This window comes from Cryptomeria japonica, chromosome 11 (genome assembly GCF_030272615.1).
Source record: "Cryptomeria japonica chromosome 11, Sugi_1.0, whole genome shotgun sequence".
In the NCBI taxonomy this organism is placed as follows: Eukaryota; Viridiplantae; Streptophyta; class Pinopsida; order Cupressales; family Cupressaceae; genus Cryptomeria; species Cryptomeria japonica.
In genome coordinates this window covers 640,887,447-640,905,057 of record NC_081415.1, presented here as the reverse complement: position 1 = coordinate 640,905,057, position 17,611 = coordinate 640,887,447, and the positions used below count along the sequence as shown (strand labels likewise).

The following is a 17,611-nucleotide window of genomic DNA, read 5'->3' as shown; positions in this document are numbered from 1 at the left end:
AAGAAAATGTTACCTTATGATGGGAACTCCAAAAACGCTATAACTTTCACGGATGAAATGGAACATAGAATCTGGCTGCTCAAGAAAAAGATTTATCAGCAGATGTACAGGGGCTTTTTCAAAAATGAATGTACAACAAAATTGGAAACCCTTAAGATCTATAAAACATTCTTATGATGCTGAAGGGATGCTTATGTCCATCTTCTTTCATCGAACAAGAAAAGGATTGGTCAAGAACGGGATACTTATGCTCAGAAAATCTCGTGTGTATCAACCACAGGAAAAGAGAAACTACTGCATAAGGAGGTAAGGAGCAACAACCTCTCAAGAAGCCTTTTCAAAGTGATACAACTTTCCAATCACAAAAGCAAGTCTTCACAAGAGGAGGACAAATCCCAGGCAACATATGCATTCAAAGGAAAATCTTGGCACACGAGAACAAATGCCAAGCATCATATGCATTCAAGGGAAGCCTCAGTAGACAAAAAAATCAAGACCTGTTTCCATGCTTAGGCCTCATTGGAAGACAATTGAGTGGAAGACATCAAACTTGAACAGCCAAAGCAGTCTTCAAAATCCTCAAAGCTAGACCAAAGAAAAAATTGCTGAACTCTATGCCCCAAATTTGGAAGAACTAGAAAACTCAAAGGGTACAATGGTTCATCTCACCAGCCGGAGGATGGATCCCCGTACTGATGTAGTATCAGGAGTCAGAGGGAAGAACTATTGGACAAAATGTATATCATAGTATAGCCCATGTGTAACTCGAGTCTTGTTGTCAAGGAACAAGAAAGGCTTAGCAGTAGGCTGGCTATCCTTTGCATACAGTTGAAGATGAACGCAAAACCAGATTAAAGACTGAAGATGGTTTTTAAGTGGTTCGAAATAACATTGAGTTTAATAATGCTCAATTAAATTCATGAGGTGGGTGAAATAAACAATCAAAGAATGCAGTGGTAAGTTTGTGATTGTGTACCTAATGTTCTCAGTTTTTAAAGTATTAAAGAGCATGTGCACCATTTGAAGTTTCAAGGTTTTAGAGAAGAGCATATTTATTTAAGGATGGCACCTTGTTCTTTGAAGGTGTGACATTTGTGAAAAAATGATGTCCATAGGATGTTTTAAAAACTGTGAAGGCTTGACCATCGACTGATTGATGATTTGGTGCATCAATTGGTGGCAAATTGAGTTTAAGAAAGGTAAATGTTACCCACTTAATGAGAAGCTGATGAAGCCAAGAAGAGATGCTCTTCTTATGATCACTACTTATATGCAATGTAAAAGGATTATGATGTGTAACTTTTATCTACACGACTGAGAGCTTCTTATTTTTATCTACCCCACTCCAACTAGTGTACCAAGTGGTATCAAATCTTGTTGAGGTGTTTGGGAGTTGTAGAATGGTGAACAGAAATGGAAGAAGATTTCTACCCATTTGGGGTGCATTAGCCCTAAAATGTTAGAAACATAGAGTTATTGGAAGCCATAAGAGGCTTACAAGCTCAAATGAAAGACATGGAAATTATCAAAGAAGAAGAGTGAAGGTAGAAGTAAGTGATTTAGAAGAAAATGAAAAGGAAGAACACAATGAAATGGATAGACTTGAAGAAAAAGTATTAGAATTAAATTACTGAAATGGAAGAAAACTTAGGATAGATTTTCCCAATTGTGTGGGAAATATAAAATCCAAAAGAGTTAATTAACTAGCTTTCAAATATGTAGTACTTTGACTTGGAGTCAATTGAAGATCCCAACAAGTTAGGTCAATTGTGTGGGAAATATAAAATCTAAAGAGTCATGCATCAATACGGTGGGAACAAGTACAACAAGAAAGAGTTTGTGAAGGAAAAGAAAGAATTGATGTATATGATAGAATGATAGGTAAGTTCAAATGTACTTTTTTATTCCTAATTATTCTATTATGTTATTTAAAAGGTTGTAGAATTTTTATCAAAAGGAGAAGAGTCTAAATGAGCATAGAAGGAAGTTTTCTATAGATTGATAATCCTAGCTAGTCATTTTAAAGTTATTGAAGAAAAAGTTTAAGGTATATTAATAGGTTGAGATAAAAAATACAAGATGAAATTAGTATGTTTAATACTAGATTAGTGGAGGAAGCACACTAATATACATTAAAGGATAAAGATAAGCTGGCTAAAAAGAAACAACAAAGCTATAGTAGAGATAGAGTTCATGGCTAGCAATTAGACATGGACAAAGCTTCGACAAAAAAGGAAGAAAGGTGCAATCAACTCACAAGGAGGATGATTTTAGTCTTCTAAAGGAAGATAATTGGACGACAAGTATGTGATGAAGGATTCAATGTCACTTACTACAAATGTGGAGCGTTTGGGCATCAAGCATATGAATCATGTTAAAAATACCAATGTCTATTATGTTTTGTTTCTTTAAGAACTTAAAGAAAATGAGATTCTAATTGAGGTTGCAAATATGTTGTAAAATTGTGTAGAAATTGTCAAAAGCATTGCTAACAAAGTTGCCACCAATGAGGAATTTTTTACATCAAATGGATCTAATCTGAGGAGTTATCTTATCTAAAAAGGCACCCCACTAAATAGATGCAAAGATGATTGTATAATTAAACAAGAAGATATATGATTCATTAAATAACCCAAACTAATTCTAGGGTAAGATTGAGTCTATTTGTAGTTCTTGTAGCTTTGAAACCAAAGAAGGACAATGAATAGAAAATTGCACTAGTTCAATGGCTAATAAGATCACTATTTACTATAGATGTCCTTTACTTATATTGAATGATTTGTTAGAAGAAGTGGTGCTATATATTTTGCAAGAGACTTAAAAAGTGGATATCTTCATTTCAAGACAATAGAGGGTAAAGAGTCAAAAAATACTATAGAAAAGGTAAGTCGTGACCTTTGGCTTAACTGACACCCCTAGACCCTTCATGCAATTAATTGATGAGGTGTTAAAACTATTTATGAGAACATTTGTTGTGGTTTATCTTTACAATATATTGATATATAGAAAAACTAAGAAAGAACATCTCTAGCATTTGAGATAGGTTCTAAAAAAATCAAAAGTTGAGAAGTGGTTGATTAAAGTAAAGAATTGCTCATTTTAAAGAATAAAACAATATATTTGAATTTTTCTGATATCTAGAGAACAATTAAATATGGATCTTGCAATGGTAACTTCAATTTAGGAGTGACCTATACCAAAAAGAGTTATAAAGGTAAGAAACTTCCATGGATTGGCTAGTTTTAATATAAATTTCATAAGACATTTTAGTGGAATTTTTGCACCTCATCAATCCATTTCTTAATTTTGGGTCCTATCCTATATCAATTTTTTTTTCATCTATTGATCTTTTTAATGAAACTCCACCATTGATTGGATGTTGACTGAAGCATATAAATAAAACCATCCATCAACTCATTTCCCCTAGCTAGCATTCATCAACCTTAGCTCATATTACCATCAAGCATCCTATCATTTGCAAAGTATCAAGTATCAAGCATATAAATAAGACCCTCTATCAACTCATTATCCCTCGCCAGCATTAATCAAACCTAGATTATATTACTATCAAGCATCTCAGGATCATCTGCAAAGTATCAAGTATCAAACTACCATCATGTCTTTGTGTTATCATAGTTATGTTACTTTGTTCAAGAGCAATCCAATTTTCAAACATTCAAACAAATATCAAAGAAACAATAGAGCATCTTAAGGTCTTTTCTATGGTGTTATTGTTTATCCTTTGATTTTACACATAGATCTTGGGCTTTACTGAGTATGGATGTGAATTTGGCACTTTCATTTTATTTTAATTCACATTTTCATCCTTCACAAAACTCATTCAAAAAAAATTTAAAAAAATTAAATCAACAATTTAAAATATCAAAATTTTACAAAAATAGCTTGTAACATTATAAAAAAAAATTATGTTGATCACATCCTTCATGGTAGTAAATGAATAATCAAGCATGCTCTTCACAACCCTCTCTACAACAACATTCTTTTAGTAGGACTCTCCAATCACATTTTGCTTATAAATATGCACTTTATAAGCATGGAAGATCAAAATAAAATATTGAAATTTAAATAATATTAAAAATTATTTATTTTAACATCACACAAACACCATGATAGAGTGTTCTAGATAAGCTCTTGATTGATATGTTTGTTGGCCAATTCTACGATATCCACCTATCAATCGGAATTGTGAATTATCAAAGATGGATAATCGATCTCAATTTATAGATTTTCAAACACCACACGCAAACATTGTTATAGAGTGTTCTAGATGCTCTTGATTGATATGTTTATTTCCCAATTCTACAATATCCACCTATCAATCAAAATTGTGAATTATCAAAGATGGATAATCAATCTCAATTTATAGATTTTCAAATAAGCAGATGAGGATAGATGAAGATAATGATAACATATCTATAATTAGTCAGTGTCTTGATTTATCGATTCAACAAATTTATTTAAATTTTATTATTTTTCCTTTGTTAAAGATTTGTTAGCTATTTCAAGCAATTACTTAACTGATTGTTTGATTTTAAGATTTATTAAATTAGTATATTTGATCTAAAAATAAATTTTATTTATTAATTTAAATATTTTACAAATAATAGAATATTTACAAAAATAAAGGATAAGAATCATTTAACTAATTTAATTCTAATTAAATAGATTAGGTAATAATTAAATGAATTATTTTAATAAATAGGTGTTTATAATGCACAATGGTAGGAAATTGGCATTGGTGAAGTTGGAGTGTCTACACACTTACAGTTGTGCAATACAATTGCTATGCTTTACAAAGAGAACATTAATGGCAAAGCATGTGACTCATTTATATATAAGCACTTTGGTGAAATTCCTTCCATCTTCCACCACATTCTTTACCTAGCTTAGTTTCTCTTTGGAGAAGGTCAAGGTAGTGGGTGACACAAGGGCTCCAAAACAAAGCAAAATGCCTCACCTCTAATAGTCTACCAACTACTACATGTGTGTAGATGTATTGTCCATCACTATCTAGACAAATATTTTTTCACTCCATCTCCATTACAACCTCATCCAACAAGCTACACAAAGTCTTAAATTTTTTATTTCACTAGAGGCATTGACCAATTTTAAAAGGATAAAATTTTCTCTTGAAACCACAAAAAAGTTGAGTATCTTATCCTTTCCATTCATCCATCTACCAAATAAAATATTGTAGCTTTACATTGTTCAAATTTATTTGTTTCTCTACTAGCTTATACGTGTTTCTTACATCATCCTACAATAATGAGTCACTGAAGTCATAATGGCTTAGGGCCTTGAACCCCTTACCATGATCAACACACTAATTAGCTACTCCCAATAATAACTCAAAACAATACTAAATAGAATGTTATTGTAGTACCAAAATTTGGTATAGGTCAATTTTGCCTCATAATCAATTTTTTTTATTTTATGCAATACCTTCCAACAAATGTCGTACATTTCTAATCCTCGTATCCATGACATGTGAATAGAAGAAGATTTGATACAATACCTTCCAACAAAGGTTGGAGATGCCTAATCTTCATATCCATGGCATGTGAATAGAAGAAGAGACACCTATGTATCCCTCAACTTTTGACCATAGAAAATAAGGCTTAGACTCCTATAGCCTCTACCATCCTCTTTTTTCTACTTTCTTTAGCTCACATGTTGAAAGGAGAGCTTTTGCCTTATTCTCAAACTCTAGACTTGCTTGTGTACATAAGGGATAATAGCATCTTAACAATAGTGGACAAACTATTTTAAATGGTTCAATTATACTATGTAAGAAAACCAATGACACGTCAAATTTTGCTACATTATTTTTCCAAGATGTAGTAGGGTTGAATGATTTACCTAGAAGTATTACTTCTAATAGGAATACTAAGTTTATGTCATTTATGGAGGATGTTATGAAAAAAATTGGGTTTTGAATTAGATTTTAGTTCTACTTGTCACCCCAAATTTATGGACAAATAGAAGCAATTAATACTAGTCTTGACAATCTACACAAAAGTTTAGTTGGAGACCAACCTTCAAGTGAGATTTGGTCGTTGCACAAGTAGGAATGTAAGAGTCAAAGATTTCACGAAATATATAAAATAACTACACGAAAAAATAAAAAAATTGATTCAAAAGAATAATTTAGAATATGAGGAAAAGGTTGATGGGAAAGGAGAGTGGAGTAATTTGCAGCCTATTTTTGTGAAAGGAGAGGTTTCTTAAGGGTACCTATAATAAAGTACAAGCAGATTAGATGTTGTATAATTATGTGGACATTATATGACAATGCATATGAGGTTGGTCTTTGAATACCAATCTTCAATGTTGTTGATTTGCACTCATATGTAGGGATGATAGTGTTAGTGTTGCCATATCGTAAGGACATTACAAACACTACTGACTAGCTCTAGAAAAGGACAAAAATAAAATGATGTAATATTATTAAAAAAGAAAAGATTATGAAGAAGATTAGAAATAGAGATTATAAAAAATACTTGGTAAGATTGAAAAGGTAGAAAAGAAAGGGATCTACATAAGATGCGGAACACCTTAAGATCCAACGGCAATCCACAAAAATTAAAAAAAAAACTATTTTGTCCTATTTTTTTAAATAATGAATATGGAATAGTAAATATTTTTTAATTGGATAGATGATGCAGCAAACTCTCATTTGATGTCTGATATAAAGAAGTTGAAACTTTCGATTGGATGACTATCAAAGCAAATCAGATTTTAATTTATCCTCGTGAATTCAAGAAGTTTCCAAGCGGTGGAAACAGGGGCTATAAATGGAGAGAACCGTAAGACATTAGAGACAGCGATTGGATGACTATCAAAGTAAATCAGATTTTAATTTATCCTCGTGAATTCAAGAAGTTTCCAAGCGGTGGAAACAGGGGCTATAAATGGAGAGAACCGTAAAACATTAGAGACAGTTTCCTCTGTTTGCAACTGAAGGACTGCTTTTCCCTGTCTGCAACAGGGATGCTACAAATGGACCAGCAGAAGTGTACGTCTGAATGACCAAGTTAAGGCAGAGTATTATTGATTTCAACAAAGTATCAGATTGTTATTGTGAACCCAAGTTGACAGCTGTTTTCCCAGTTCTATGTTTGGAGTTCATTTTGCCTGGTTGTCACTGCCTGTGTGGCTTTATTAGGATTAAGACTGTCTTGTGTTGAGGCTGAATCTCAATGGCTCTGTATTTGAAATCTTAAGCTCTGATAAACTTTGTATTCATTTCTTTGAAGTGTTTTCTTCTTCAAAGACTTCACCTGGAGTTTGTTGCTTTTAACTGACCCAATCCGGCTACCATACCAATATACGGTTTTGGGGTTATCTCACATTCAAAATCTGCCGAAACAATGAGATTTTTGCTTTTCATCCAATTCAGCATGTTTATAAATCTGGATTGAACCGATGAAAAGGTCACCTCCATTCCAAATGCTTATATGTTTTTAAGCATTAATAGCATATTTTTAGAAATCCAGCAAGTATTTAAGGATATAATTGGTAGAATGATTTCGAGATCTCCCTGCCCAGGCGTGTGATTAAGTAATATGTATTGTAACGGAGCAGAGATTGATTTTCCGAAGGACTTGCAAAATATTGAGCTTAAAAAATGAGTCCATGAAAGTAATCCTTGTAAGTTACCGGTGATGCTTCTATTAAATCCGTTCGATATTCAAATTGATATTTTTAATCATACCTAGCATATAGGGCCAAATAGAGATACAAGAGATATTCCGGCAGTGGATTTTATAAACAGTTACACAAAGGGGTAACAGTCTTTATTAGGGTATGGTTCCAAGGAAGGGAATTAGCTAAAAAAACTTGCCGGATTTTATAAACAGTTACACAAAGGGGTAACAGTCTTTATTAGGGTATGGTTCCAAGGAAGGGAATTAGCTAAAAAAACTTAGTGTGATTGAAAAAAAATTAAACAGGTAATTTTGTACATAAAAAAATTAGTAATTATGTATGAATAAAATTAGAATTTAAAAACAAATGTCATGCAAATCTGATCTAGAACCTCCTGAGAACTCCTGAACTCGTAGAAGAGATTTTTAGCCTCCTTTCTCCAATATCAATTCAAAGCTTACAATTATATAGATGAAGATCCTATCTTGTATGAAAATATTTATTTTAATTCTGTGACTAATCTTTTTCAATTTTTTTGACTGCCCTCAGATAGTCCAAGTCCCTTCTATGAGACTCCGTCTTAATTCAGTTACCAGATAGAACAAACACTTCAATAACTAAAAGATAGTGAACGAAACGAACGCTTCAATAACTAAAAGACGGTGAATGAAATAAAATAGTATATATTTCTAATTCAGCAAGATTCAGTACATAGAAAGGTATGGGAAGCACTAGAACCCCTTCTCACCCAATGGAACATCCATTACAAATTTGAATATTTTATTGCGTTTCGCTGTGTCTATAAAATATAGTGGGTATGAGTTTTCCACTGTTTATATAGCATGGGCAAATATTTAAAACAAAAAAGTGTTTAGTTTTTGAATCAACCTTTGGGATTACACTCAGCAATCTATAAAATATGTGATTGTTAATCACAAACTGATCTATTCTATTGCAAAGCACACCACACGAAAAGGTGTAATTGTTAATCACAAACTGATCTATTCTATGCAAAGCACACCACACGAAAAGGATTAAAGAAAGTGATCAAGAAAAGGGAGTTTTCTTTCAGTGGGTGAGTGAAGGAAAAAGAAAAGATTATCGAGGTAAAGGGAGAAAATTATCTGTGAATTCCGTTGTGAAGAAATCTGCTGCTTGTTTATGGTACCATATTGATATTGGCCGTTATGAATTTATATTTCAAAAAATCTGCTTTCCAACTCAATTTTCTAGTTCTAAGATCAGTTTTACTTTTTTTTCTTTAAAGCATGAAAATTTGGTTTGGCTGCAGAAAATCACTGCTGATATCTAAATCAGCATTCAGTGGCATTTATCATCAATAAAATTCAATCTTCAATCCAACGTCGTTAGACATTACTTACTTTTTCACGGCTAAAAACTCCCATAGGTCGCTAAATTTTAGAAATTCCTTTCAAAAGGGATGGAATAAAGATTTGACGACAGATGCTTACGGTAAAGGCTACCTCTGTCATTCTCAACGTATTATTATTTGATATTTCCTACATTTGTCATATCCAAATTCTTCCATAGTTTGATGAATTTTCTGTAGTCGTCATGGATCAAAGATTCAAACTATCTTCGCAGTGTCAAATGTAACTGTGCGATGCATTGTTTCCGATATGGTTGATTAAGGTCATTCAACATTGCCACGCCTTTTTAATTTTTTGGAATACTAGCACTAATATCCGAATATTATGATGCGAAAAGGTCTGATAATCCTAAAAACCTTATATGAACAACATCCTTGATATTTATCTGTTCCTAAGAATCTCATAAAATATAACGCATGAATACTAGCACTAATTATCCGAATATTATGATGCCAAAAAGGTCTAATAATCCTAAAAACCTTATATGACAGAGCATCCTTGACATTTGGCTGTCCCTAAGAATCTCATAACAAATATAATGCACTAAACAATTAGATCAATTGGTTCAACAAGAAAATCATAAATTAATTCTGCTATCTGATGCATATAGACACAGTACGTAACTACCACTTGACAACAATTTCGACACTTGCCGGTAGAGTAAATTCATCGATGTATAAATGACTTTTATCAAGATTATTAAATTGAAGAGAGAAATTTTTCAAATACAAATAAAAAACTCTTTTACTTGCACAGAACTTTTCCTCTCTACAATCTACAACACTGCGATATGACAGTTTTCATTTAATTAAGGCGGCTAACCACCCAATATAACTGTTGGCAGAAGCATTACCAAATAAAACCCTGCTTACACAAAACCGTACAAAACAGCGTCATGGTAGTTTATATTTACTTCAAGTATCAATACCAGCCACCCATTATAGCATCTCAGCAACGAACTAAAAGTATACATAAATAATTGAAAGTGAAACACTAGCTGCCTTAAATAAACAGAATATCCACATTTTTCGCCACATGTACAAATGTATGGACATTTCTATAATACAGACGTGAGCAAAAAAAAACACACTTCTTTTTGCTAAATACAATAAATGCATTTACATCTCTATAATACATATAAACATATATATACAAATGTATTACATTTTGATTTTATGATACACATCCAAATGGAGGATCTATTGACTGGCTGTATGGTTTGATTGAAGAACCTGTACAAGGATTTTTTTCTTTTTTTCTATTTTTTTTCTTTTTTTCTTTTTTTTTTCATATACAGACTGGCAAAACTTGTATACAGCCAGACCACATAGAACATTGTCATTTACCGCTCAATAATTTTATCCTGAATGCATCCCAAAATCTAGAATACAATGCATACCATGGAGCCACGATCACCAAGCCAGAATTCCCTAACAATTCCAAAATAAAAAGGGGCTGTTTTCCCTTCTCACCAATCATATGATTCTAACAAACCAAGCTCTGCCATCTTCAACAGGTGCCAGAGAATGATTAAATAGAAACATAAGCTAAAAATTTGAGGCATCATTTCTTTGTATTTCTTTGTACACACTGTACACCACAACTATATTTTGAGATCAATAATGTACAACTCAAATGTTACCCATTATTAGCATGCGCATGAGTAGCTCCATAATCATTTCATGGATGCAGAAGCCAAGGTTCTACAGCTCTTCGTATTTGACAACACAATGAACAGTCGGCACAGAGCAAATCATAAATTGGCATTGTTTCTTCATAATCATCATGTAATGCATCAATACATCTTCCACACTTCCTGCAACGAGAAATACAAAATATACAACCCCGGCAACCTTTCCCCTGGCAGCTTTCCAATGTACAGTCATAAACAAGCCTTGCTTTTCCACATTTAGGGCACTCTTCAACGTCTATCAAACAGTCATCATCTGAATAATGGTGACCATAAGGATAGAAATGTGGTTTTACAACTTGAGATCTCTTCTGTGAACCACCATCCATTAGGTATTTCAATTTCTCAACATGATCGCTTGTTACATTACAAATGCCATTGATCTTTAACAGTTTCAGCCCAGGAAAACTGAATTCCTTGTGTGCTTCTACAATATTTACAATGCCCTCACCAGTGAAGTTGAGGCAGTATGGTAAACACAACTGCAAAGCATATAAAAATAGTGCACCACATCAGTTAGAAACTTGGAAGCATTATACTAAGATTTCCAAATGAGTAACCACTTTGTAACAAAAATTAAATGTCTTGAGAAAATATGTAATTCGAAGTGAATCATTCTCAGAACAAAGAATTTAATAAATTTCAAATTACGGCGTACCAAATGAACCCTAGTCAGGATATTTACAAAGTGGAAATAATCTAGACATATAAATTCAGTTTAAAAAAACCTGAGATATAACAATAACAAATCAAAACCCAATGCTCATAAACATTTAATAAGAAAGAAATCAACTAAACAACACAGATTAGCAGTCCACATTATACAGTTTATACATACATTCTGCATATTCTGTATAGCCCATCTCATTAAAAATGAGTTTATAGGAGGAGATTAATGGAGTTTATTCTATGTTCCACAGCATTTCCAGGACGGGGACGATGGGACAGCAGGGGACATGTTTTGGGCTAAGTTACCGATTCTTCTCAGAAAAACCTGGGTCCTGATTCTGCTTCTGCCCCGGTCCTGGTCCAGGCCTGATTCCGGGTGGATTCCTCCTGGGTCCTTCCAGGACCCACAGAGGACCCAGCCACCTGGGAAGGACCCGGGAGGAATCCACGGGGAACCCAGGCAGACCCAGGCGGACCAAATGGCTATCATTGCAGAAGCTTCTTGGTTATTAATTGCACTTGTCTGCTTTGTTTCATCAGCAAATGGCTAGAATAAGGTCAATAATCTCACTGTACTTCATGCTCTTTACAACTATTAACAATGAAACAAACAATCAAACAACTATCAGCATATTATTCAACATTTTTTCTGTCAGTCTGTCCATATTTTAAGATTTAATGCCTATAAGATTCCAAAAGTTTGTGATGGATTCCAACCTTTGGTACCCATTGGATTTTGATTACTTCAATTCTATATATGTCCCATCAATCTAGGGGGAATGATAATTTTTCTTCCTTTGTGCAGAATTTGCCCACACTTAATGTGAAGATTCAAAAAATGATGTAACAAACTTGGTTCAAACTCAAGGCACTACATGATCATCTTCAAGGACCTCATTTTATAAGTTGGTGTCTATGTTTTCCTTCATGTAATTACTTGGTAAGTACAAAGGTACTATGGCATGTATGAAAAGTCACATTGTATATTACATATTTGTATGGATTGTATCATTGTAATAATCAATAGTGGTAGTAATAGTTTATAAATTATATAATTATATTTTATAATTTTGATGTTTGAACATATATATATATAGAAAATTAATATATATATATATATATATATATATATCTGTGTGTGTGTGTGTATGGATGTACCCGTACCCCAAGGAATTTTTAATTTTTTTGCCGAATCCGCGAATCCGTACCAGATTAAGTATCCGTATCTGTACCCGAATCGGTAACTTAGGTTTTGGGGACAACAGCCCAAGGGCCAATTTTTGGGGGACAGCAATATATATATAAGAAAGAAATTAGTAAATGTAAGTATATATAGAGAAATAGTGAAGTTTCTACAAGTTAATGAACAGCATCATAACATCAGCAATATAAAATGACAATGCTAAAATGTTGGATGTGATGTCTGCAGAAACCTGCATGCCAACCACATTCCAAAAAGAAATTGTTTGTTTGTACTTCTCACACAATACCACACTGTACTAGACCATGGCAAATGCACCTTTGCAACTGACAATTGTTGAAGATATAGCTGCGATAGAGATCATCAATGCAATGTTCCTTATTTATTTCTTCTGGTATCGGTTCATTAGCTTCCGTTCTTTTCTTGCCTTGTTTGCATTGGTGGCTGTCGGTGACTCTTCATGTTGCTACGGCAGTCGGTGAAGGTGATGTGGCTGTCAGTGTATATGAGGCTGTCGGTGCAGATGTAACTGTCCGTGCCTTTCCCTCTCCCTTCGTGTGCCTCTTCACTGGAAATCCCAATATGTTATATTTATCATTCTTCCTTGTCACGTTCTCTCTTCTTTGGCAGTTTTGATAGATTCATGATCAGCTTCTCTCATTCATCAAAATAGTGTGATTGTGTCTGTCAGATCAAAGATATTGTGTGTTCCTTCTGCATTCAGAGTTTTCAGTCATATGAAGGTTTTTAGATTGTATGTGAGATGTATCATCTGAGTTCATTCTTATGATTGATTTGTAGAGAATCAAATGTTGAATTTAGTGATCAGATTTACAAGAATGAACAGACAAATGATAATGCACAGTAACAGGAAACAACACACACAACTAGAAGTGTACACAACACAAGTCTACCCTGGGAAAACCTCCCTTTTGAGGAAAAACCCCGCATTAAGTGTCCCTGATTTGATTGATGTAAATCCAGTAACAATTACAGCATTATCCTGCCTTAGGGCATAAATATAAAGACTTAGCTAATAAGGAATGGTGAACTTGTTGTCTGAATCAGAACTCGGCAGGTATATGATGATGCTCCAGTCTGAACCAGATTTGCAATCCCTTCACCAATAGTTGCAGACCTTCTAAGATATTCGCTGACCTTTAATGGTGATGCATTGACCTTCCAAGGTGGTTTGCTGACCTTCAGAAGTGGTTCGCTTGCCTTCAATGAGCATTCGCTAACCTCAATGAGTGGGCAGATCTTGCAGAGCTAACTTCACATTGATGATGATAAAACTGAGTGATAAATGCATACAAATGAATCTCTATTTATATGTGGCGTGGAGACCAATTCAAGTCGGCTTCACCTTAAGTTTTGTGCCAAGACTTAATTACAATTATAGGGCTTACACATTACCTTATGTCTTGCCCTATTTTGGCGTCCTAATAATGATTAAGTTATATTGCAAGGGGAGCGCACCTATTTAGGGCCACACGTTACATGAAGGGGTGTGTCCCTACGTTTGGTGAGCTTAATGCATTTGGGCCCAGCCCTATAAGGATTCGGATGTTGCCTTAAGGCAATCCGAATCCATTTGTTTTCCTAACCTAGTTACAAAATCAACATCAAACTCATATTATTGTGATTGATAGTAATCTGAGACTATCATCAGTTGTATTCTTTTTCTGAGATATAATAAAGTTCATTTTTGAGTGGGCTGGGTTTTTCACCCTCAGGTGGAGGGTTTTCCCAAGATAAGGGCTTGTGTATTTGTGTTTCATTCTTTAATTTCTGTTCTCAGTTTTTCTATATTCTGGTTCAAATTTTAACAACAATAATAACAGACTCAAATATCATATCAAAAATTTTGAAATTTGATGCTTTTCTGAACAATGAAATCATGAATCGAATGAACTGTTCTATAACTTATATATCATTAACTTTTAACTATAAATCTGAATCGTGATATATTTATTGCTGTTACACTACAGTTGTTGTTGCTGTCACTGCTGTCATGATATATTTATTGCTGCTCTTATAATGCTGCCATGTTATATTGTTGTTATAATCTTGTCATGATATATTAAACAGTCTTCTTTAATGCTGTGAACGATTTTTTTTAAATTGCTTTTCAATAGGGGACGACTGGCCATCCCCAGGACAGTCAAGGGACATCTGAGATGTCACCAGCTGCCTTAGGGACAGCCAGGTGTCCCCCATGTGTTTCCTGCCATCCCCAATTTGGAGAACGTGTTCCAACTTCCAAGACATTTCCAAATCTTGGCAGCTGGGAGGTACAGCCAGGGGACATCCCCTAAAGTCCCCGTCCCCAAAATGCCTCAGGGGACAGAATCCATTTGATATAAGAGAAGACTCAAAAGAAGTGTTAATAAACAAGAAAAGGTCCAAGGACAAAAGACTAAAGGAACAAAGTTGTGCCAACACCCAACTTTGAATTTTTTCTATAAAAAAATTGCCCCCAACATTCATGTCAACATGCCTTAATACACAATTTTTCATGTTTTCCTTAGTACTATCATTTTTAATTTACTGATTCCGCATTCTTGTAATCCCAGTCTTCGATGTCATTGAGTCACAACTATAATTCTTGGCTTGAAAAAATACAATATTGATGTCAAATATCCCTTTGTGCAAAATACAATATCATATATACATAATTAAACCAAATAATTGCCCGCTTCAAAACAAAACTGCAATAAAGATGGGTACATACCTCTGTAAGTTTTGGGCTGATGGCCAGTACTTGCTTTAATCCATCATGTGTAATTTGCAGACACTGCACTAGACTTAAGTGTTGCAAAAGCCCTTGAGACCTTTTAGCAAGATTTAAAAGGGCATCATCTGTGAGCCCTCTACAGAGAGGATTGTCTACATGTATGTGCCGCCATAAAAGTGGATCATTTCTAACTTTATCTCGCAGTGATTTGCAAACCCTTTCAACTGCAAGAAGATCTGGAAGGCTGAGGTAAGCAAGTGCAAAAAATCTAGCTTCCGAAGGTTCTTCTCCATAATGTGCTGTACTTGTAGAAGAATTTTCAGAGACAGCATGTGTGATAATATGCACAGTGTCATACAACATCCTTGCAGAGCACTCTTGCCAAGGATCTCTACTTGTTTTCATTTCTCTGGATAGTGAGTTTCCTGGTTTAGTACAGGCGTCTTTACTTTGCGAAGCACTACTTCCTTCAAGAAAAATAGACAATCCTCCGTCAGTTTCTAGCATCTTCGGACCTTGGAAACCTGCCAAGTACTTGCAGGCTTTCCAGGATGCTGAATTGGATCCCTCATAGTCCAGACTAGCTGGTTCTGGTTCTTTGTCATACAGGAATCCAATTAAATTAGCAAGTTCGTGATTTTCATAACAAAGATTTGGATTAGAAAGAACAGTCTCATACTCAATACGACACATATGTTTAAAATGCCTATAATATTTCAACCCTGCAATCAACTGTAACTTCACAAACGTTGCATTCATAAGATATACATTTCCTTTCCTCACTTTCTCATGCATGTCCAGGAAGCACTGAGTCTGTTGTTTAATTACGTCTTCCATAGCATCAGGATCCACATTCAACATATCCAGAAAATTACAAACTTCCAACAGCATAGAAACAACTTCCATGTCATTGTTGCTGCCAAGAAAGTAAACCATAAAATCTTCTCCTTCCTTCCAATTACCCCTGAAAAAAGGATCTGCATTATCTTCAACAAAAATCTCTGCTTGAAGAGCCTCAAAATCACTATCACTAAAAGGACAAAAATCATCAACACCTCCAACATAATCATGCTCCCCAGAAACTTGCTTCTCTTCTCCGACTAAATCATTCCTAGTTTTATCCAAATCACCAGAGTTTATATTGTTTCCAAATAACCATGAAGAAATCTCGAATGAAATCCTTTTGGTGCATACATCATGCATACTTTTGTCAAATTCCTCTGTTTTAGAGTTTCCAAAATCATTTTCTGCGCTTGAAACTGAAAAAACCACATCATTCCTGCAGTCTTCAAAATTCTCTGCTTTTGAATTTCCAACATCATTTACTGCCCATGAAACTGAAGAACCCGCGGCTCCAAAATCCGAACAGGTTTTGGAAAACCATGAAGGAACCTCTAATGCCATGCTTTCTCAAAACGAACTCTGATATTCTGAGAAAATGTTTTGTCTTTGAAACCTCAAAAAGCCAGACAATCTGAAAACCCTCAACAATCAAACCCTAAATTTGCAAAAATAAAACGCAAATTCCTTTTCCCTAATCTTAAATTGTTTTGAGGAAATTGAAGAAGGGGAAATAAAAATCAACAGGTATTATATATAACTTCCGAATTTACCGTATTTGTGAAAATGGAATTGCAATTCAATGTTGCCCTGCTTCTTTCTTGTCTGATCAACAGAGGAAATAGTGGAACACCAGGCTGTTTTGCAGGTAAACTACCGTTGGTGGAATCCAGGGGAAATAACAGACGCCAAGGCAGGGGAAATAACAGACGCCAAGGCAGGGGAAATAACAGAGTATGAGTGACAAGATAATCAACAATATACGCTACCTATTATTTGAAAAATTAAAAAATTCGAGATGAAAATTGTTATGTGGAAGTTCCATACGATGCTTAAGATGTTTCAGGGAAACCGCTAATGCCACGTGTCACTAGGGAAAGTGACACTAACTTGGCGAAGACATTTCCCTTTAATTGTGGGATTGGTAGCTAGAAGGTTAGTTATTAGACACTTTTTCTTTAGGATTTGTGTGGTTTTTTGTTTTTTGTTTTTTTTTTTTTTTTTAATGGATATTATTTAATTTTTTTTAAATTCATATGATGATTGTAAAATGGGGTTGTAATAAAAGTTTAGGATTGGTTTAAAATAGTTGTTAATTGTAATGATTATAATGATTGAGGTAATAGGGATTAAGCTTGAAGTTGCCTAACAAAACTATCAGATTATAAGTATTCAAAAAAATTAGTTAAAATAAG

The 17,611-nt window shown here is 34.1% G+C and overlaps 1 protein-coding gene across 1 annotated transcript; it reads right to left on the bottom strand.

The window, feature by feature from the left end:
• Positions 1–10,163: 10,163 nt before the first annotated feature.
• LOC131055854 (uncharacterized) lies at positions 10,164–17,203 on the bottom strand. Its single transcript, XM_057990171.2, has 3 exons — positions 16,970–17,203; positions 15,354–16,830; positions 10,164–11,231 (listed from the first exon to the last, which is right to left on the bottom strand). The coding sequence occupies exons 2-3, from the start codon at positions 16,758–16,760 to the stop codon at positions 10,740–10,742; spliced, it is 1,899 nt and encodes a 632-aa protein (XP_057846154.2). The 5' UTR covers positions 16,761–16,830; positions 16,970–17,203; the 3' UTR covers positions 10,164–10,739.
• Positions 17,204–17,611: the final 408 nt, after the last annotated feature.